A 21,763-nucleotide genomic window follows, 5' to 3' on the forward strand; every position below is an offset into this window, starting at 1 on the left:
GGATTGCCGCTGCTGCAGCCCCAAGAGGCCCCCAGGAACCCAGATAAGGCTGCTGGGGCCAGTTCAGTGCTGGCGCTGGCCTCCCCTACTCCACCTGGCGTAACCTGCTGTGCACCAGAAAGCATGTGGCACAGGTGTTCCCTCGGGACAGCTAGCAGTGGCACAAGGTGCCCTGCTGCTAGTTGTCCCTGAAGAACCAAATGTCCACGCTCGCGTGGATATGGCCATAGCTGCTTTTTCTAGTCCCTACTAGTTGTGTCAACATGAGATGTTTACTATGTCAACACAAGTACTATCCTGAGCTGGTGTTATTTACTCTGCAACGCGTGTGTAGATGCTGATGGGGGCTGGCAGGGGCACAACGGTGTTACAGTCCAGGGGGCTTGACAGCATGTGGAACCAGGTTGGAGCAGCCCAAGGGTGGCAGGCTGACCTGCTGGGCTCTGTGTCAGGTGGGACTGCTCCAACCTGGCTCAATGTACTGCTGTCCTGGGCGCACGTATAAATGCGGAGCCCGGGAGCAATAAACTCCAGTGTGAAATGTGCCGGAGTTTATTCAGTCGAATTAATTGTATGTGTAGATGTGCCCACTGTGTGTTTCTTTATTCTCATGTTTTCCAGTTTGTGTTCTTCTCCTTGCCCTGTTCTTTGGAACAGACACAAAAAAATTATGGTTTACTGCAAGAGCAGCAAATTACTGTGACATTTGCAAAATGAAAATGTAGATGTCAGAACTGCTTCTAGCTATGAAAAACCTGTACATGGAGTATGGCTTTGTAAATATGAGCCACCTAGTTTTCCTTTTCAAACATACAAGGAACTTGAGACAGATTAAAAGCTTTATTTTTTCTTAAAACTGTATGTGTTACCAAATGCTTTACACAGCAGGTATTAGAAATTATACCTGGTTGAATGGACATTTCTAATGAACTACCTTGCTTGATATGCATTTCCCCTGTGGATTTAGCCCCATGTTCAGAGATTGATTGAATGTCTTATTTATGGCAAAGATTTGTTAGGGCAATATCTTTTATTGGGGCAACAATTTAGTTAGAATTCAGTTAGACAAGCTTTCAAATGCAAGACATTCTTCTTCACCAAGACCCAATATTACATTTCTCTCACTGAGTAAATACTTCCTGGGAAAGAATAAGGCCAAGATGTCTATTATAGCATTTATTTTTATATGCAATAGCAGTGGAGTAGATTAGACTGCTGCAGTTGTACCTGCTTCAGTTTCTGGATGGATTTATAATGGAACCGTGTAAGATTTGAGAGTGCTAAGCATTTCTGAAAGTCAGCCAAGAAGTGTTTTGAATTGAACACTCAAGAATGAAGAGCACAAAATTAGAAGAAGTCTTTTGAGAACATTTGCCATATATTCCAAAGATAAAGTATCTGTATAGCTTGAATGAAGGGTCACAAATGCACACCTAGGCAAACCTACGGTAGGTGTCAAGTTCAAAGCATAGTGCTATTTGCACATTAGCTTTGTTATTTCAGCCAATTTTAATGATTTTCATGTGATTTATTGCCTGTGATAGTAAAACAACAGCAGTATTAGAGCTGCATCTGTAACAGTGATTGTGACTCAGATATGAGTTCTATGAGAGTTTCACACTACAAATCTTATCTGGGCACCTCTGTTGTGACTGTCATTGTTTGGAGGTGTTGTTTATTTCAGACATGATATATAGGAGATCCAGATAGCTTGAGAAATTTAAGGAAAATTGTCTAAAACCACTATGCTATAGTTATTATTTCTTGTAGTAGGCTTAAAAAACCTCAACTCCATACAAAAATTTAGAAGTTTAAAATGGAAAGATAACTTTTAAATCATTGTCTAGATTTTAAAGTTACAGTCAGAGCATAAGAGCACATGATAAACTTGAGAAGTCTTATCATACTACTAGTGCTGACTTATCCATGTGTTAGGTGTTTGTTTGCTGTTGATACTGGAAAGAAGAATTGAGCGAAAGGAAGTGTAAGGGATGAAACACAGCTTCTTAATGTGACATTGAACTGGAGTTTGAATGTTTATGCACTAGTCCCTTTCATTGAACAAGTTTTGTTCCTGGAGGTTTAGAAAGCAAAGTTTAGGTGATTCTTTAGAACTCTCCCTGTACTCAGCCCTTGTGCATTAGGCACCTTTTCCCTATCATATTGTTGCAAGAAGAAGAACCTCTTTATATAATAATAGCAACGAGTTGGCAAATCTTTTAGTTCTTTGTTGCTATCTTTTAAATAAATGTTTGTAGCACATTCAAAGGATGGCATTGAAAGGAAAGCAACACAAGAGATTTGTAATTGCAATTTGCAGTCTTTAATAATGTGAAGCTTGTGAAAAAACAAGAAACGAGGAAATCAAAAGTGATGGCTGACACTCCTTCCTTAACTCATACCGCTGTGCCTTCCTTCTTTCTTTCACAATTGTGTGAGTTGAGTACAGAGTGTCAGTCCAACCCTGCTTTACTCCAAGGCAAGTAACCATTACTAACAAATTTGACTCGAGTTTAACAGGCAGTGTACAACTTCACTAGATTTGTATGCATTTAACAAATTCCGCAACTGTGAGGGATTCTTCTTTGGCAGTCAGCCTGCTTCCTTCCAGGGCCAAGCCCATATTGACCAAGATGGCCTTAAAAAACTGATTCCTAAGACAGTCTCTTTCTAGTGGGAGAGTTTTGGTGAAAATTTTCCATCATTTGTGAATGAGCTTACTGCGAACAATTGACATTAAGCTGTGACAACTGGTAATACTGCATAAGGACAAAGAAGCACAAAAAATACCCTTGACCATTGGACAGTTGGAATGAAAATTGGCTTAATATGGCAGTGGGGAAACAGGACTTTTCCAGACTTGGACAAGAAGCAGCAACTGCCAAGTGAGCACTGTTCCTAGGTCATGTTGAAAAAACCAACATCTAATGCTTCCAGGTTTGAAAGATATCAGATAACTAATGGGCTACAGTGGTAAGGAGCGCTCTGGCAACAGGAATATACAAACCAAAACAAAGCCTTTACAACACTAGCTCTGAAATAGGCTGCAGTTTCACCATTTCATTCTATTGCCTAGTACATTCTCTACTTGCTGCCTAACATTTTTCATGATGAACCTCATCTTTGAGCAATGCTAATACTTTTTGTCAAATTATTGCAGCAGCAGCCCTATGCATTTCTAAGACAGGGAGTGTAAATACACGTGTGTGCATATCCATGCCCATATACACACAAAAAGATATCTACAGATTTCATATAAATACATATGCATATATACGTTTAGATCCTCAGCTGATGTAAATCAACATAACTCCATTGATTCCACCAACAAAGAATCTACCTCTTAGTGCTGGGTGAGCAGAAATGCAATATCTAAAATGACTGGAACATGTTAATCATCTATGATATGCATCTTTTCATTTATCAGCATCCACAAACATTTTGGGAAAAGAAGACTAGTTTCTTCAGTCTAAAATAAACTCAAGTTTTTTGAGGTAAAAAGGGAAAAGGGATTGTGACTGGCTTATTTATTTCTGATGCCCTGTTTCCACAAACCTATAGCCCCATGCCAAACTGTTCTAGGAGATCAATGTAGGCAGGAATAAGTGAGATGGGAAGGAAGTTGACACTTGTAAATTGTCAGATGAGGCACCGGTTATTAGCCTTAGTGATGCCAATTCTGATTGGCATCACTAAGGAGCCTGTCATTGTAGTTCTCAACAGGCATTTTATATAAAGAAAAACCACTACCCAGCCCACCTATTTTAAATGTTGTTGCTATACTTATTCAAATCTCTTTCCTGTTTTTAGGCCACTACATGTATGTGGATTCTGTTTATGTCAAGCATTTTCAGGAGGTGGCTCAGCTAATCTCACCTAAGACAAGCATGCCCATGTCTGGCTGTTTATCCTTTTATTACCAACTGAAGCAGGAGAGTGGCATTGTTTTTACCCTCTATATCCGAGATACAAGTGGCTTTTATGAAGAGATTTGGAAAACAGACAATACAGTGAATGCAGAGTGGAATCTAGCAGAGGTTGACTTTGACGCACCATACCCAGTAGAGGTAAGACAATCAAATACCTGTGTGAAATAGCTCTGTCTTCTACTGTTTGCATAATAGCTTAATATGGTAATGGTAAGTCTAATCTGAGGGGACATGAGAACAGCTTTACTTCTGGCTGTTAACCATAAGGTTGTTAAAAGAGGTCGGTGACCGGTTGTTTAGCATATCTGCTGGGGGAAGGAGAAAAAATAAATCAACTTAAATAGCAGCACAGATTTAGTTAAGATATTATTAAAAACATTCTAACAATAAGGATGGGGAGGCTATAATTATAAGGATATGAATCAAAAACTGGCTACCTAGGAAGGCTGTGGAATCTCCTTCATCAGAATTTTTTTAACAACAGCTTAGTCAAGTGTTTGCTAAGGCTGGTCTAAGTGTACTTGAACCTACACAGTGTAGGGGGTTTAACCACTTCGGCTCCCTTCTAGTTGCATATTTCTGGGATCCTCTGATTCTTTGCCTCAAGGTTGTGTGTTACATAATCAAATAGATTCTGCTCACACTGTGCAAAATTAATAAAAGTTGTGGTAGTTTCTGTACCCTGAGTTACTGCCTGGGGTGCATTCTTCCTTCTCTCTTTTTAGCCTTCTGTAACCAGAGCTTGCTTTCTACTCCTCTAGCTGCCTCCCCATTATTAACACAACTCTAAGACTCTAAGATAAAGCAAAAATGCATTATAATTTATTTCCTGCCTAGTACAGAGGGGTTGGACCTGATGATCTTGTGAGGTCCCTTCCAGCCCCTTACAATCTATGAATAATAATAATAATAAATTATTGATTATAGGGTTTTTTTCCCCCTGATGAACAGCACTGAAGCTTCTTAGAGGTTTTGGTATAAGCAGAATATAACTGATACAGCTGTCAAGGCTGACTGTGTGTTTAATTCCACTTGCCAAAGATAGGGATACCCTAGCATAAAACACTTATTGCTTCACTTATATGCATAATGAGTTTGCAGACATTCAAATGTATTGAATTTAAAATAAAACTGTGCCTTTTTACATGCTGTATATCCTTTCCACATCCTGTAGTGCTCATAACAAAGCAGATCTATTAGTCAGATCCACCAGACAAACACAGACTAAATAACCCTACTCCAAGAAGAGTCTTTATCCTGAAAAGAGACAAGAGCTAAAGATTTCAGAAGTCTAAGAAGAGTTTTGTACTGAGTATTGATTGTGCATAGGAAGCATTCATTCAACAGTGATGCCCCAAGACAGTGGTTTTGAATCTTTTTAAATTTGTGGACCTCTAAAAATGTTTGAATGGAGGTACAGACGCCTTTAAGTTGTAAGTGTGGGTATTCACATACTTTTGATTGATCATAGTAATCTTTCAGGGAAAACTTAGACACAGTCTGGAGACCCCCCAGGGGTCTGCAGACCACAGATCGAAAATAACGACCCAAGGTAAATAGACAATCAATTAGACACTTCAGGGCAAATTCTGCCATTGCCTATTTTTGTGGAAGCCTACTTAAGCTTAATATGGGAAGGAAGATGAGATTTGTTAGGAAAGTATAAATTAAGACAGATTTTTAGAGATGAGATGTTTCTCTTTAACTTTAAGCTGACTGCAAAGTACAAAAGCATAAGAATAGAAAAGCAGTATAAACAATACTTGCAATACTCAATAGAAAGGACAACCACTATGAAGTGGTAGATGAGGTGAGCTGGTGCTAGGGAGTCAGTGCTGAGGATTCACTTAGTCAATGTGCCATAGTATTCTGTTCTTTTCCATGGCAGTGACTTCTGCTCTGGGATAGATATGGTCTGGGAGCAGATTAGAGTGATCCATGACTGTGCACATCCATTAGCCAAACCCTTTTTTGCACAGGTGGGATTAGCAGTCAGAGTTTGTTGCAGCCCTAAAATTAGCAACATTGGTGCAGTAGCTCTGTTGCTGCTTCCATGACCTGGGAGAAGTTCTCATTCCAGAACCTTGATTGGGCCACCATTTCTGGGATAGATCTCACCTGAGCTGTGCTGTCCTTTTAAAGATGCTTTGCAATTTTTCTAGGTCATCTTATCAGAATTCCATCTGATTCATTTGTTTAGCATTGTATTGATATGTAAAATAGTTCATTAGTTGCTGTTTCTTGTTTCAGGTTATTTTCGAAGTTGCCTTCAATAGTGCTAAGGGAGGCTATGTTGCTCTTGATGACCTTTCTTTCCACCCAGTTTATTGCAGTAATTGGACAGGTATGAGTCTCTTTTTTTTTTTTGGTACTTCCTTTCCTTACTTTATCTCCCTCCTTCTCTTTCTTTAATATGCAGATTTCAGTGCATGATATAAATATTGTAACATGCAGATGCTACCCAATGGGGCTGTTGGGTTCCTGCTCCTGTTAGGAAATGAAACAATATTATGAAATAAATAATACTCAGATTCAAAATGGGTATAAGCATTGGAACAACTTTATACATGGCCTTGGTGGATTCATTACCACTTGGAATCAGTAAAACCAGAGAGGGTATCTTTAGAAATGATCTGAAGCTCAAATGTAAGTCATGGGCTTTGTGTAGAAATAATAGCATGATGAGAATCAGTGACCTGAGTAATTCAGGAGATCAGATTACTGTATCATTACTTCTGACCTTAAAGATCTATTAAACCTAAATGCTCACAGTAGCTAAATTAAAGTTTTTACCACATATTTACGAGACTGTCATTTATTTGGGCAATTAGCTACCCTCTCTCTCAAAGAAGGACTTTGGGATTGAAATCTGGTTGGAACGCTACAATTATCTCACTCCTGACATGGGCAGGTTTTAACAAATTCCCTCACATAGGCTGAAGTTGGTATAGCCTGCTTGTGTAGGAGTCTAGGGAAGGATCAGGGCCCTAAAATTAAATGAATGAGAAACCCTAGTAGCAGGAGAGAGAATGATGGGGTATATCCTTCCCATCACAGTCAGTATAGGCTACATGTCTTAGCCTTCCACACGTCCTGGACTCAACTTCTATTTCTATTCAGCTTTACTTGTTGCTGCCATGTGGCCATACTCCTGTCTTCTCTGGGCAATAGCATAAGTGCCCCAGAGAGTGTCCCTCAGGATCTGATTAGATTTTCATGGCAGTAGTGGCAAGCTGGATCCAAATGATACTTGCTGTTGAAGAAGTGAGGGCCAGGAGTTAGTCCCGTGTGAGTACAGCCTTTATCCCTGGACTAGCTAGCTATTGTTTACTTTGAATGCTACTTTTCACTGCCAAGTAATACTCTAACCAAATAGACTAATGATCCCCCATCAATCCCATTCATTCTTTTTTGGTCATAGTTTTGAAGTCTCTCAAAACAGAAAAATACATTTCTCAGTAATGAAGAAGTAATTTCCTTTCTCTCTCCCCTCCCTCCCTGCATTTTTTTTTTTATCTGCACAGTTCAAAGATGGACTTTATGGAAGATATTAATCAGACTTCAAATGCATTCTTAATCCACAGGTCTAAATTTATTAACTGCAGTTTTTGTTTCATGAACTTCTCTCCTGGAATTACTTGGTTTTGTTTAACAGCCTGTGCTTTCTGAATTCTTAGATATATTTGCAGTCTGTTATAAAATTCTGAGCTGTTTATTAGTGTATGCTGATAAATTTCCCTTTTCTATTTTAACTTTCTGAATGCGTATGTATTTGGGGCTATATACAGTCAATAGCACTTGAACAGAATAAACAGTTTACTCTAGATATCAGGGCCAACATTCGGCATTCTGAAAATAAATGGAACTGAAGGATGTCGATGGAATTGCACACACTTGCACTCAGCCTGATTTTGGCCCTGTGGTGGTCTGACCCCTTAAGAGGGGGCAGCCAGTCCTGTTAAGGAGGTTCAGCTGTGGGACATTCTGCTAATGAAGGAGTGTCCCACTGGGAGTTTAAAACCCCAGACAAAAGAGCAGAAGGTGGCAGGCTGTGAGGGAACAGCTTGTAAGGAGAAGACGCCAAGTTGCTATGCAAAGAAAATCCAGAGCAGAAAGTGGCTCATTTCCTAATGTCTGGGGAGGAGGGAGGGTTTTGGTTTGTTTCATTTGCATTGGTAGAAACTGAAGTTTGTCTGGTAGGACTATTAGCAGAGTTAACTGGCCTGCAATAGGCAATAAAATAAGGGACCTATTTAGCAGAAAGTCTTAGTGAGCCTGTAAGTTCATGTCAGTATTTTTTGTGATGTTGTGTTAAAGCACATGATGCAGAGGTTAATTCATTTACCCAATGTCCAACTTCAAGTAATGTTATGCCTCTGGCTGTTCAGAAGACTCCAAGTGAAATCCTTTGTAATACTGAAAGCCATTAAAATTTACCAACTTTTTCCATATCTTAGTTCAAAACTGGCTTAAAAATTATACCAGCCAGCCATTATCTAACTAAATTGGCTAGCCAGAGGTTGATTCAAAAGAAATAGAGCCTTGTTTAAAGGCCAGTCTTTTGAATAGAAGTTGAGCCTTATTAGCACCTGGGAGAATGGCAGAGACTCCATTTGCCATCCTCTGTCTTTCATAGTTGATTGTAGACATCTAATAAATTGAAAGCCACCACAACTGCATTGGGCTGCTGAAGGGCAGGAGAAACATTCACTTTCTGCTCTTCCTTCTTACCCATAGCCTTATGGCTGCTGCAAGAGATAGGGTCTCCAATACATTCATCTGCTCTCATCTCTCCAGCTGCTATTAAAATGTTTTGAGGCCTCTACTACTCTATCAGTTCCTCAAACCTCTGTCAGCTTTGTGCATGAGGGAGAACCTCACTACTCTGATCCACAGTCCTCATTTTAGATTTTCCTCCCAAATATTTCCTCTTCCACTTACAATCAAAGACCAACAGAATGGAACTGATATAAATCTAGTTTCTTTCACTGCTGACTACAGTAGTGTAAACCTGATGGGACAGGCTTGCTTTTACTCTTCAGTAGCTTGGGAAAATCAAGAACAGGAGTAGAGGCATAGAAGCTAGCTGTTTCAAGACAGCAGGTAATAGTTTACATTTAGTTCACTTCAGAAAGTTAATCTTTGCAGCCTCAAAAGACAGGAGCATTTTTAAGCCTAAACTTAAGGTGATGTCATATGCTGAGTTTAACGTTTACTAAATACAGTTAAAAGGCAAGCAGACTCGCATTCAATATGTTTACCATGTGCGGAGACTTCATAGCATTGCTAAATTGTTCCCTTTCAAGTAAGGGTTATCTCCTAACATGTGCTAAGTTTAATAAGTTACTTTATTTCAATAGTTTTCACTCATTGCAAGTGAACCTGTGACAAGGACCTTTAGATTCTGCAGAAATTAATAATGTCATAAAGTTCTATTTAGCTATGGAAAGTTGACTTTTCAAGCTCTATAGGCACGTGTGCTTGAAGCAGCTCAAATAGGAGCGGCACAAATTTGAGCCAGGGATTTTTGCCTCAGTGCATGTGCCCAGACATGCACTTTGGTATGAGGCAAGTTGTGCCACTTGGGGCAAAATAACCCTGCCCAGCTCCTCCTGGATCTGCAGCCAGGGGGAGCTAGAGCCTGGGGCTAGCACCTGTGCTGTCCCCAGCAATATAAAAACCCGTCCTGGCGAGTAGCTCAGGGTTGCTTGCTCTCAGGAGCTTCTGAGGCCCAGACACTTGGTATCTGGGGACACTACCCCTTGTGCCAGCTAGCCTGGAGTGGCCCTTATACCCTCTATCCACTACAGCAGTCTGGCAGTGGGGCTGCTGCCTGGCTGTGACCTGCGACAGCCAGGCCCAATGGCTGTGCCCCTGCCAGACCTGGATGGGGGGCCCCGCTCTGCCATCTGGGCCTCTATCACTCAGAAGATGTGCTCTTTGTGGTGGCCTGCTTTGAACTGTCAAAGCATGTCCTCTTGGCCCTAAATGGCCAAGAGGTCAGCCACCTCATCTGCCCTCCAGCTGGGTCCCCAGTGCTGGCTCTGGACAGGCTCCTCTGCACAGGTCTCGCCACTTGTCTCACCAGCAGAAATGCTGGTGTTCCGCATTTAAGAATTGCAAGCACTCTCATAAGAAACCCAAATTCTCTCTGTAGCAGGATGGAACCCTAGAGTCCACCGTGTTCTCCCCTAGGGTGTCCTCCATACCGTGCCAAACATTCTCTGAGCACCCTCGGAATCTCGCCCGCCACGTCTTTGATGTTAGGTATTTATTGTAGGGAGGCTGCCCTTGGCTACAGTTCTGCTACTATCCTGCATCTCAGTTCTATAATGGAGCTCCGGTCACCCCAGCCTTATGGGCTATGCGTGGCTCCAACCGCCCCTATATCACACCCCGCCAGCACTCGGGCTTGCCTCGCAACCTTGCGCCCCACCGGCGCTCATCAAATCACTGCCCCCCTTCTGGGGCATCTCACTGCCCACTTTTCTCTGGGGTTACCGTGCCTTGGGGCTCAGGTGACCATAGCCATGTCTGGCCCCAAATCTCCTCCTCGGGGTCTCAAACCACCTGTAGGACTCAGGCAGCCTCAGCCTTCCCTGGCCTCTGATTCTCCGCTCCCCTTCTCAGGGCTGGGGTCAGTGCACCCCCAAATGCTGTGCCCACACTACCATGGAGCCCCTATGAGGCCTCCTCCATCCCCTAATAGCCCCACCTGGTCCTCTGGTGTAACAACAACAAAAACACCAGCCACTCAGCTGTAATGCAAATCTATGCCTCATGGCTAAAACATCCTCCAAACCACACCGCTGGTGTTCCATCTCTCACCCATGCTACTAGCTGCTTGCACATCCAGGCCTTTTCTCTTTCACACATTCAGGGCTAAGCTCCCTCTCCCTGGGCTTTGGCGTGCAATTTATATCTGAGCCAGGTCCTGCCCCTTCTGTTCAGCTGACTAAAAAGGTGTGTGTCCTTAACTCCCTCTGGTTGCCTCTAGCAACCAGCACCTGAGCCACTACTCCAGCTTTCCAAGTAACAGGCACCTTAGTGCCCTGCTACACTCTCATTAAAATACCCAAAATAGTATTCTTCCACTATTAAAATGAAATGCCACTATATATAGAGGAGATCAGTTGGGCAATGTTTTACTGAAATATTTACAAGTTTAAAGCAATTGGCGGGGGGGACTTTGTGGGTGGGTGTAGGGTTTGTGGGGGTAAGGTTGGGGGGGCATAGGGCTTGCATGGAGGTTTGAGGTTTGTGGCTGGGTATGTTGGTAAGGAGTTTGTGGGAGTGGCTTGGGGATGTGGGTGTTGTGGATGGATTGGGGAGGACTATGTTGGGGGGCTGCTCAGGGGGTGGGTCCCCTGCCCTCCCACAGGGTACAACACCCCCCTGCACAGTACATGGGCTGCCCCCTCAACAGGGCCCACAGCTTCCCCCCACAGGGCCACAGCTCCCCCCCACGGGGCACATGCCTTCCTGCATGGCCCACACGCCCCCCCCCATGGGGCCCCAGCCCCACTGCAGGGCTCTAGCCCCCCCACAGCAGTAGCAGTGACCATGGGGTGCTCAGGGCCCACTGTGGCCAGAGTCCCCAGCAGCACAGCATGGCCCTGATTGCCTCAGAGCTGGCACCACCTGTGCCACTCGTTGTGGGACCAGCCTGGCTCAGCGCTGTGCGGCATGGGACCATGTGGCTTCAGGCAGCACCGGGGCCACTTGGGCTGTCACCCAGGGCCCAGGCAATTTCACAGGGACTGTATGCATGCAACCTGTGTGCGTGGAACTGGCTCGGTGCGTGGGGCACACAGGACTTGGCCTGGAGCAACAGGCAGTCCTTGCAAATGGCATGGGGCCCCAGGTGACAGCTCAAGCAGGCCAGAGCTGTGCAAAGGTGCATGGCAACAAGCCAGGATGGGCCTGCGTGATATGGCACAGGCAACACCAGGTGCCAGGCAGCTAGGGCTGAGCCGCACTGCCCCGTGCCATGTAGGGGGAGCTGTGCCTAGAGGCCCTGAGCACCCCGATGGTCATTGTTACAGTCGGTGATCTGTGGGCTGTGCAGGAAGAGGGGGCTGGGGCCATGTGGGGGAACATTTGAGCCCTGTGGGGGGCAGTCAGAAGACCCACTCCTCCCAAGCTGCCCCCCTATGGTCCCCCATATGCTCACAATCTCCCCCACCCCTATTTACTTAGAATGGAGCCCGGTACCAAGTCACTGCAGCCTGTACCATTCCTTGCCCTGCACAGGCAGGCAGCATGCTGCAGCATTGGTGCAAGGGGCAGGCATAGAGATGGTCTGGCCAACTACCAGAGCATCTCTTTGGAGGACCAAAACCTCTGATTGCCTCACAGGGCACAGTCCTGGACCGTGCCCTGCCCTGCTTTTTTCCTATGGTTTATTTTTTGATATCTGGATATCCAGTTTTCAAATTTTGAGCCCATGCTGCATATATGCAGCACAGGGAATGTTTTTTGTTTGTTCCCAGTGTGCCTCTTGCCACATCTCAAACAGTTTTCCTAATAACTTGTTCAAATGGTTGGTGAACTTCTTCCAGAAATAGAAACATGTCACTTAGAAACTGTTTACCATATGGGGCTATCTTTAGACTAAAACAAACTGGCGTATGAGTGCTATAAAGGAGATAATCAAAAATTATCAAAAATTAATGTGGCTGAAGAGATTAGTTTAGTTCTCTAATAAATTATATCACAGTGTTGTTTGTCTATGTGCAGTGAAATGTTCAATATTAACATGGATCATTGCAAAGTTTCAGAGATCAGTGCACATAAAAATACTAAACAGTCTCTGTGTGTGTACATTTACACACACACACGCACACCCAGGTAAATAAAGACTTTAAGGAAAATAATGTTATTTTTACATAAAATAAATCTTAGAAGGCTATCCCATTGGAAATTAAAAAGAAAATATATTCCGTGTGTACTTTTTGTATGGATACTTTTTATATGGAGAAGGAGGACAAAAACAAATGTCTAAATGTCTTAATACATTATATCCCAAAAAAGGAATTTTCTTTTCTTTTCTTTTTTTTTTTACATCTGTAGTTTATTTATTTTGATGGAGATTGTGAAAGAGACCTTTTCAGTCCCCCTCTGGCAAAAATATAAGAAAATAAGATCCATTTGTCAAATAGGAATGATAATTCTGTCAGTCTAACTTTATGCCATACGTGTACAATGTCCTTGTATATGTTTTATTCTGTCAAATGTGCTATTGGTCATCATGGACAAACAAAGATAAAACCAAGTACACTCTGTCATTCTCGTTCTTCAAATACTTAAGTATATCACACTGTATTTTGCCTAACAGAACACACGGTTATCTTTTTTCAGGGCTTTCTTTCAATCCTGCAGAGGCAAGCTGTAATTTTGAGGAAGATCTGTGCAATTTTTATCAGGATCACAAGGATGGCCCTGGCTGGAGCAGAGTGAAAGTAAAGCCTAACGTGTATAGGACAGGAGATCACACTACAGGATTTGGTAAATGAAAAGTCCTTTCAATTAGAAAGAGTCAAACTAGATAAGAAGATAAATTTACACTTCAGTCTGAGCCAGGTTATATATAATTGGTTCACAGACCTGCTTTGGGGACAAGGCCATAGGTGGTGGAAGGGGGGGCTAACAGGCCTTAGCCCTCCAAAATGCAGGGCAGCAGTAGGGCCACAAGGCAGCCCAGCTACGGGATTCCAGTGGCTGCAGCAGGGGTGAAGAGGGTGCGCATGCAGTGATGAGGGAGACAGTGGGGCTGGGCAGGGGCAGGAGCTGCACAGCTGGGGTGGGGTGTGGGACAGAGCTGTGAATGGCTCATCTGGGGGGTGCAGTTCCTGCTGGTTTGTTCACCCTGGGAGGTATGGGGGGGTGTGTGGATCTACATGGGACGGGGCGAGCTGTCACTGTGGGCTGAGGCCTGGGTTGTGCAAGGCTCTTCCTGGCAGAGGGGAGGAGGGATAGGCTAGGCTAGGCTAGGTTGAGCTTGGGGTGGGTGGCAGCAGCTGAACTGGGAAGAGGCTGAACAGGGAGAGCGGCAGCCACCCCAAACTTTGCTGTAGCCAAGTCCCCCCATCCTTCCCTCCCAGTGCTGCTGCCTTCTGCCCTGAGCACAGCGCATCCCAACCCCCCTGCCAGGAAGAGCCTGGCACTGCCCTGGCTCCAGCCTCTAGCAGCAGCCTGCCCCACCCCACGTGCAGATCTGCCAGGATGCGTGCAGTGGTGGGAGCCACTCCCCCGCCCCATGCCAGGTGCCCCCTAGATGAGGCACTCACAGCTCTGTCTTGTGCTCTGCCCAGGATGTGCAGGACATGGCTCAGCCCCACCCCTATCCCCACTCCCTCTCTCACTCCCATGGTGGGTGGCAGATTGAGACCCCAGTGGTGAGAGAGGGAGTGGGGCATAGGCAGGAGCAGGGGCTGGGGTGAGTGGGACCCTGGCCAGGCTAGGTGGTGGAACAAGCAGAGGCCTGTAGGGCATGTGTCCCCTGCCCCCATGATCTATGTGCAAGGCAGAGGCGGCTGCTGCTGTGCTTTGGTCCCTGAAGCAGGTGTCCCACACCTCCTGCCCGGCTGGCAGTGAGATGCATGTGGGCATCTTGGGGCAGCAGGGCAGCTTGGGCCAGTGTGCAGCGGCAGCAGCCTTCACCCCGCACACAGATTGGGGGTGTGTGCCCCCTGGACCTCTGCTTGTCCCACCACCCGGCCTGGCTGGGGCCCCACTCACTCCAGCCCCTGCTTCTGCCTGTGCCTTGCTCCCTCCCTCACCGCTGGGGCCTTGATCTTCTCCCTCCTCCCCCATGGCCCTTTCCCCTCCCCCTGCTCCTTCCTCCACAGACTTACCTGCTGGGGGTGTGTGCTCAGACCCCCAAATATTTTTTTCTCCCTCCGCCTATGGGCAAGGCAGAGATATGCTGCCCCTCTGGGAACTCCTGGTCACATGGTACCATCCCAGTGGGTGTTGGAACAATGATTGTACCTGGCCTTGATATGTAATGGGGAATGTTCACTGTGGCCTTCCACAGTTGTGCATCCTCACAAAGGGCTAGGTTGTTCTGGACCCTTAGATGGAAACACAGGGCCAGATCATTAGCTGGTGTAAAGAATTTTGGCTTTAGACACCAGTTGAAAAACGCTGATTTATACTGATTGAGCATACAGTTTTAGAGTATGTGATGAAGTTCCTTTAGAAATTTCTAAAAATCAGCAGGTTTTTTTGTATTGCTTTTCATAAGGAGGGGCATTTGCCAGTGCATATCCATTCTTTCTGGGCACACTGGTGATAAAATGCATGTGATAGTGGTATTACCTCAGCCAAGGAAGCACCTCAGGATTTCTTGTATTTTTAAGGGCAAGCTTGCAACTGTAACACTGGGAATATCTGTAACACTGTTGTAATGCTGCTTACATATATTCTTCCATGTAGCATTCATCATCATTCAGCCATATATGCCAGAGAGCCTTACCTTGTCTGTACATACTAGTTAGTGAGGACATGGCAGTGTGTAATGTGGTATGTATCTTAGCATCATTCCTTTGGGTCAGGCTGCTGGAGCTGTGAAATTGTCAGGTTGCCAATGGAGTTAGCAAGGTACCATAATAGAAAGTTGTTCAATATGTATTTGAAAAGTGGCAACCTCCAGTAAAGGCTGGAACTTGACCATGTAGTCTTAAACTGTAATGGAAGAGAGCTGCCTTATAATTTTTCTTATTTCCTTTTAAGCAGAGTCTTAAAAACAAGGTTTTTATATAGGGTGACCCCATGGGAGAATGGGGAGTCCTAAAAACGTAATAATTGGCTCTGTGCCGCTGCCTCCCCACAGGACTGCACTTTGTACCCCTGTGCTTCTGGGATGCTCATTTTAATTCTCACCAGCTGACTGGGACCAGCCTCCAAAATCCAGGACTGTCCTGGCTAAACTGGGATGTATGGTGGTCAGCCTAATTTTTATATAATCTACAAACCTGCCATTGAAAACTGAAATGACTAAAGCTCCTTTAATGAGTGAATGGGCATTATAAATTGCGTATTTGAAATACTTAATAATTGCACTGTTTTGCAGGTTATTACTTGCTGGCGAACACAAAATTTACGTCTCAGCCTGGTTACATTGGACGTCTGTATGGCCCCTCTCTGCCAGAAAACTTGCAGTATTGTTTGCGTTTTTATTATGCCTTATATGGCTTTTTCAAAATGAGTGGTACTCTGGCTGTTTATATCTTTGAGGAGAATCATGTAGTTCAAGAAAAAATCTGGTCTGTCTTGGAATCCCCAAGGGGAGTCTGGACTCAAGCTGAAGTCACCTTCCAAAAGCCCATGCCTTGCAAGGTAATACCAACACTTATTGCATATGTGTTTGTTCAGAGCTGTAGATAGAAATATTTTATTCCTTTCCCTCTTGGAAGAACTTGAAGTTATGATGCAACCTTGACCCAAACCTGCACAATAATGGCAGTTCTCAATGACCATTGGAGTCAGTGAGGGAGAGGAGGACAATCATTTTGCATGCAGCTGGTCATCATAGTCTTTGGAAGACAGGGGTCTTCCTTAGCAGCTTGAGTCTATTTTCATTTATTATTTAAAATGAGGTAGTGCTTGAAGGAGTCAGGCAAGGATCAGGGTCCCATCAGACTACACACAGTGCATGCCTGTAATTAAAAACAGCCCCACCGTAAGCATTTTACAATCTGAGTAAACCGGGTGTTCACTTTATTCCCATGGATCATAATAGTGGATTACAATTAGAGCTTCTCTCAGTCTGGTGGACTGGCTTCTCCCAGGTTCCATGTTCATCTATTTTTTAAGTTTGCTTGGGGTTTGCAGTTTTCATCCTGAATTTTAAGTTTTAACCAATCCAAAAGCTTAAAGGCTTTTTAAAAAATTGCCACATTGTCTAGTTTCCTGGTTAAGACCACCAGATTTCAGCCAGAACCAGAAGTCAGCCCAGTTCAGAGATATGGACGAAACTTTTGTGGAATCTAACCTGAATTTATAGTTTTCACCAAAACCAGGGGAGTTAACAAAGGCCTATTCATTACCCACTATATCCCTCCTTTAGTAAGTTATTAGGCTCCTAATACTCCCTTTCTCCAACTTTTCCGCCCAAATTTATTATGTAACAAAATCAGCCTAAAGGCATTGATTGCATCCTAGTTCCTATCATGGAGCACCATCACACATGGTGCAATGGTTCCAGGACACATTTTGAGGACAAACATTTACAGGTACCTGATTGTCATGTCATAGGTATGAAAAAGACCAAAGACTCTCCAGTTCACATTTTTAGCAGTTGATAGCAAACATAACAGTGCTGGGCATGGATGAAACCCCCCAAAAATGCACGTTTGTCACATTTTAATGTATAGCAATATCTAAATGTATGTACAAACAACAATGCCTGTTCTTGAACATGCTTGAATAAGGGAAAGCTGTTTTTTCCATTATCATAACATTAAAAATGCACAAAACAGTTTGCTTAAACTTTCTGTATAAAATAGTTCTTGGCACTGAAAACAAGCACTCTCTGAAGCTTTTTAAAATCTTACTAACATGTGAAAAAGAAGGGATGGAGTTATATTTGAAGACTCGCTCTCAGCTGTTGAGTAGCCAGTACTAGCAAAGATCTGCTGTAATTACATAATGAATTCTAATGAATTATGTGTGCGATATGATTCATTGCAGTTTGTATGCATTGTGATGCAGCAAAGAAAATGTGTAAAGCAGTAAAACAATTAAAATTATGTTTAGGTCTAGCAACTGAGTGATAGATTAATCTCTCTTGTAAAAAACTTCCCAAGACAACTGCTGAAATTATATTCCTGGTCAGTTTAGGTTATGATATTTACTCAGAAAAACAAGATTATAGCTGGTCCCATTTAAAAAAAAAAGTTAAGTTACTTTTGCAGATAAATCTGTCAGCTTGCTCCTCGTGGAAGATCGTTTGGTGGAAAAGGACTTCTTTTCCATTGAAATGTGTCCCTAGTAATTGGTTCACAGTTCAAATCTTTCTTTGCAAGGGAAAAGTCTAGCGGCATACTTACTTTTAAATGAAACCTTAGGTCTCCAGGAGTTCTTTGATGCTCTGTACTGAGCACATTACAGCAGCTGTATTCCATAGCAGCATTGAGTATTAAACTATTCAGAAGTTAATAACTTTAGAAACTAGACTTTGATGCTGGGCATAGGTCTTAGCCAGGATCATCTAATAAAATTAAGTGTTTTTTCTCTTTCTTTTTTCTGTGGGGCTTTTCTCCCACCACAAAGTAACAAAGCTACATCATGACCCCTGGGGAACACCTACTTGCAGATTGTCATAATTCAGATGCCCCATATCAAATTAACTTCAAATTTCATGGAAAAGTTCTACCTAACCTACATTTAGTTTACTCATGTACATATATTTTTTTATGACTAAAAGGTGAAGTTGGGTTTATAACTTCAGTTGCAATCTTAACTCTGCCATTGCTACATAATAAACTTACCACAAAAATGGAATGTCTTCACCTTAATTATGTAAGATATTGACTGCTTTACTGTTTTCTTGATGGCTATATATTGTATACATTAAAGAAATACAAATTGTTGATTAGCCATATAGTATGCTGCAAATGATATCTGCAGTGCCTTGGCAGCAGCATATGTACAAAAATATGTACATAATTATGGTTGGAAAAATTAGCACCCAGAAGTTTACATAAAACATAAGAACTTCTATACAGGGTGAAACAAAAGGTTGCACACCTAGCCCAGGATCCTGTCTCTGGCAATGGCAAGCAGTGGCAGTTAGGATGCAAACTATTAATCACACTCAAACGTTTGGGCATTTGGAGCACAGCAAGGGGCAAGGATATTAGTTCACTCATGTTTTGTGTTGCCATAAAAAAATGTCTGGTGCAAGAACAACATCTGTTTGCAGCAATAGAAATTTTGCCTCTAAGGTTCACAACTATTTGCAGACAGCAGGGCATTGTATGAGGCTTAGCCATCTCGGATCCCACTTCAGGCTGTGGAAAGCCTTTAGTGGACAAAGACTTGAGCCTTTAGTGGACAAAGACTTCTCCATTTTTCCCTTTTCTGTTCCATATCCTAGTTAAGCCCAGTCCCAACCTAATCTTTGACTTGAAGTCCCATTCTCTTTTCCAAGCTAGCTTTAGTCTGTTCTTGGACTCCAGACCCAGTTTCTCTGCAAGCCTTCCATCATGGTTTCCACAACACCCAGGGTTACTTATCCCATCTCTTCTATGATTCCATAATTCTCCCCTCTCATGGGTAGATTTGGCTCTTGTCCTTTCTTTTTGAATCCAGCATCTTCCTTCTCTACAGATCTGGGGGTTCATAGAGAGCAGAGAGAAAGAATGTCCCTGGTTATAGTTTGCAGCAGCTGGACCCATTAAACCTTGCAGCAGCTCAATGCTGCATTTTCTGAGAAAATCCCAGTAAGTGCATGGCTGGACCAGGTCCAGTACTGATGTAATCACCTGGCAAGTTAGCTGTTAGAATCTAAGAAGTTTTTCTACAAGGTACAGTTTTTCTTTTTGGCTTACGATGTGGCAAAATTGGAGTAGTTTTTTGTTGGGTCAGTATGTCTTGAACGGCAGAAAATGGCTACTTAAGCCAGAAAATGATAGTTCCAAAATGTTTCTTTACACATTTACTTGTCTTTCCCCTCACTGTAAAAAAGAAGGTATACTTCAAACATTGCTCCCAAGATTTCTAAAGGTACATTTTGAGATTTTGTGGTCAAAACGGTACTTACCTGTTGAAAGCGACACATTTTAATACCAGACCAATAAAAGGACCCGACTTCTGAGAATCATGGCTTGTATAATGTTTTAAAGGTTCTTTTTTGAATGAGCTAACTAGAGTCTGGAGCAGACTGTTGGCTTCTGTTCTGTGAGCAGGAAGCTTGAAGCTGGCCAGCAAGCATTGATGAGGCACTTTGAAAATACTATGTGAAAAGGTTAGGTGGACATGATTCAGCCAAGCAAGTCATAAATTCTCAAATATGTACTGCAAATAAAACGCCAAACATACGTTATATAATGTTAACAGTTGGAGTTGGAGAAGGCAGGAGATTCAAAATCATGACTGCTTATTTTGTCATTAGCTCACTCAGCCTTCAAGGTGTTGTAAGCACATAGGGACCTGTACCCAGACAGCACTGTTTGTACTCTGTAATGTTGAGGGACTAACATCAGGCTAAAGAGGCTAATGGGTATATCCTGGCATATATTATTATAAATGTCACCCTTCATCTGTTACAGTTTTGCTGAACACACATTTTAATGGTAGCATAAACACTAATATGTGATTGTATTGATTTTTGGAACACAATTACTTATTCATTATTTAATAATGTATTTGGAACACAAGCTCATACGACAAATCTCAAATTTAATGTATAATAGAGGGAACATCTGTGTGTATGCATAACCATGGGAAAATAGCTTTTATTTATACACACATAGTCTAAACTCCGGATTCCTAAATTAAACTGAGGGTTTTGAATCCACATTGGCTTTCTCATCTCAATTCTGCCCAATAAAGTATTATTGCAAGGACTGATTCATCATTCCAAATGACTGCATAGCTTCCAAAAGCTGTTATTTAATGTTATCTATTAATTTATGAAAGTTTCCATAATAATACTCTCTGTAATGTCTGCTATCTCCCAGGAAGGTAAAACCAAATAATCAAAAACTAGTTGAAACTACTACTTTCAAGGTAGTTGAGGCAATTTTGGGGTTCCCTTTCTCTGTCCTTCATAGCTCTTTCAGTTGCAGTTATGAGGGAGAAATCAAAGGAGTATTGTATTTCTTTGTGAAGGCATTGAATTTTTTGGTCTTTCTAATTTCCATTAGTGGAATAGGAACATAGCTTCATCAGAGAGCTTTAAGATGGAGAGAAAGAAATGCCCTTTTAGGTACTTTGGGCCAGTTCCACAGACATTTTGAAGACTGAAACTGATACTTAGAACATAACCCAGAAAGCTACTGAGTCAGCGTACACAGAGCAAAAAGCTGATGCTCACATGGGGTGTCCTTATACATGCTCCAGGATGGTGGCGGGGAAAGGGGGTGCTTTAATTAGAGCGGCTCTTGGGAGCCAAGGTCTATTCACTATCCTATAAAGGATGTCTCTCCAGGCAGTTTCGCATGATAAAGGGAATCGCATCTAACTAGCAACCCTATATCTAGTAAAGGCGCATGTCATAAGATTCCAAGCTCATGGTGTCCCTGAGCTAGAAGGATAATGGCTCTGTCATAGAAACTTGAGGGTATGCAGTTTATTTTCTGTTATATACAAGAACTCTCCAAAACAAAGGAAAAGAACCCAAAAAGAATAGCTATTGAAATTACCATTCTGATAATTTCTTCTTAAATTTTCAAATATCAAGGAAAATCTCAAAATGTAATGCCTGATTGTCTGTGACATTTTGGTATATGAATATGAAAAGACTGTATTGCATAAAACAGTTAAGAAAATCATCATTTAAGAAAACTTGGAAAATAGAGCATAAATTCTATACAGTTGTCATAGGAGCAGGTGAGATGCGTTGCATTGAATATTATACCCTAATGGTGCCTTTCTTGTTGTTCTTTCCTGTTAAACTGACTTGTCCTTGTTTGCTCTGTTTTCTTCTCTGCATTTAGTTTTCCAAGATGCTTTGTTTGTGTATGACCAGGGCTTGTGATATTACCATGTAAGTGATGTGAGCAGACACATCTGAAAAGACACTTATCTACAATAGCAAAACTTCTCCCCGTTGCCAAAACAATCAGAAACCCAAACAGTTTTATTAAAGAGGGAATAGACTTGTA

The 21,763-nt window shown here is 42.7% G+C and overlaps 1 protein-coding gene and 1 long non-coding RNA gene across 4 annotated transcripts in view; one reads left to right on the plus strand and one right to left on the minus strand.

The window, feature by feature from the left end:
- Positions 1 to 21,763, plus strand: part of MAMDC2 (MAM domain containing 2) — a 100,810-nt gene that overhangs the window by 57,876 nt on the left and 21,171 nt on the right. For all 3 annotated transcript variants that reach the window (XM_019555196.1, XM_019555194.1, XM_019555195.1), the window contains 4 exons: positions 3,811 to 4,067; positions 6,180 to 6,273; positions 13,290 to 13,436; positions 16,006 to 16,271. In XM_019555196.1, the coding sequence (XP_019410741.1) occupies positions 3,811 to 4,067; positions 6,180 to 6,273; positions 13,290 to 13,436; positions 16,006 to 16,271 (764 nt within the window). The remainder of the gene's footprint in view (positions 1 to 3,810; positions 4,068 to 6,179; positions 6,274 to 13,289; positions 13,437 to 16,005; positions 16,272 to 21,763) is intronic.
- LOC109323558 lies at positions 6,280 to 20,683 on the minus strand. Its single transcript, XR_002104695.1, has 3 exons — positions 19,695 to 20,683; positions 15,409 to 15,617; positions 6,280 to 6,416 (listed from the first exon to the last, which is right to left on the minus strand). It is a non-coding gene; the product is annotated as an uncharacterized LOC109323558 (long non-coding RNA).

The sequence above is a fragment of the Crocodylus porosus genome, unplaced genomic scaffold (assembly GCF_001723895.1).
Source record: "Crocodylus porosus isolate Cpor-Errol unplaced genomic scaffold, CroPor_comp1, whole genome shotgun sequence".
In the NCBI taxonomy this organism is placed as follows: domain Eukaryota; kingdom Metazoa; phylum Chordata; order Crocodylia; family Crocodylidae; genus Crocodylus; species Crocodylus porosus.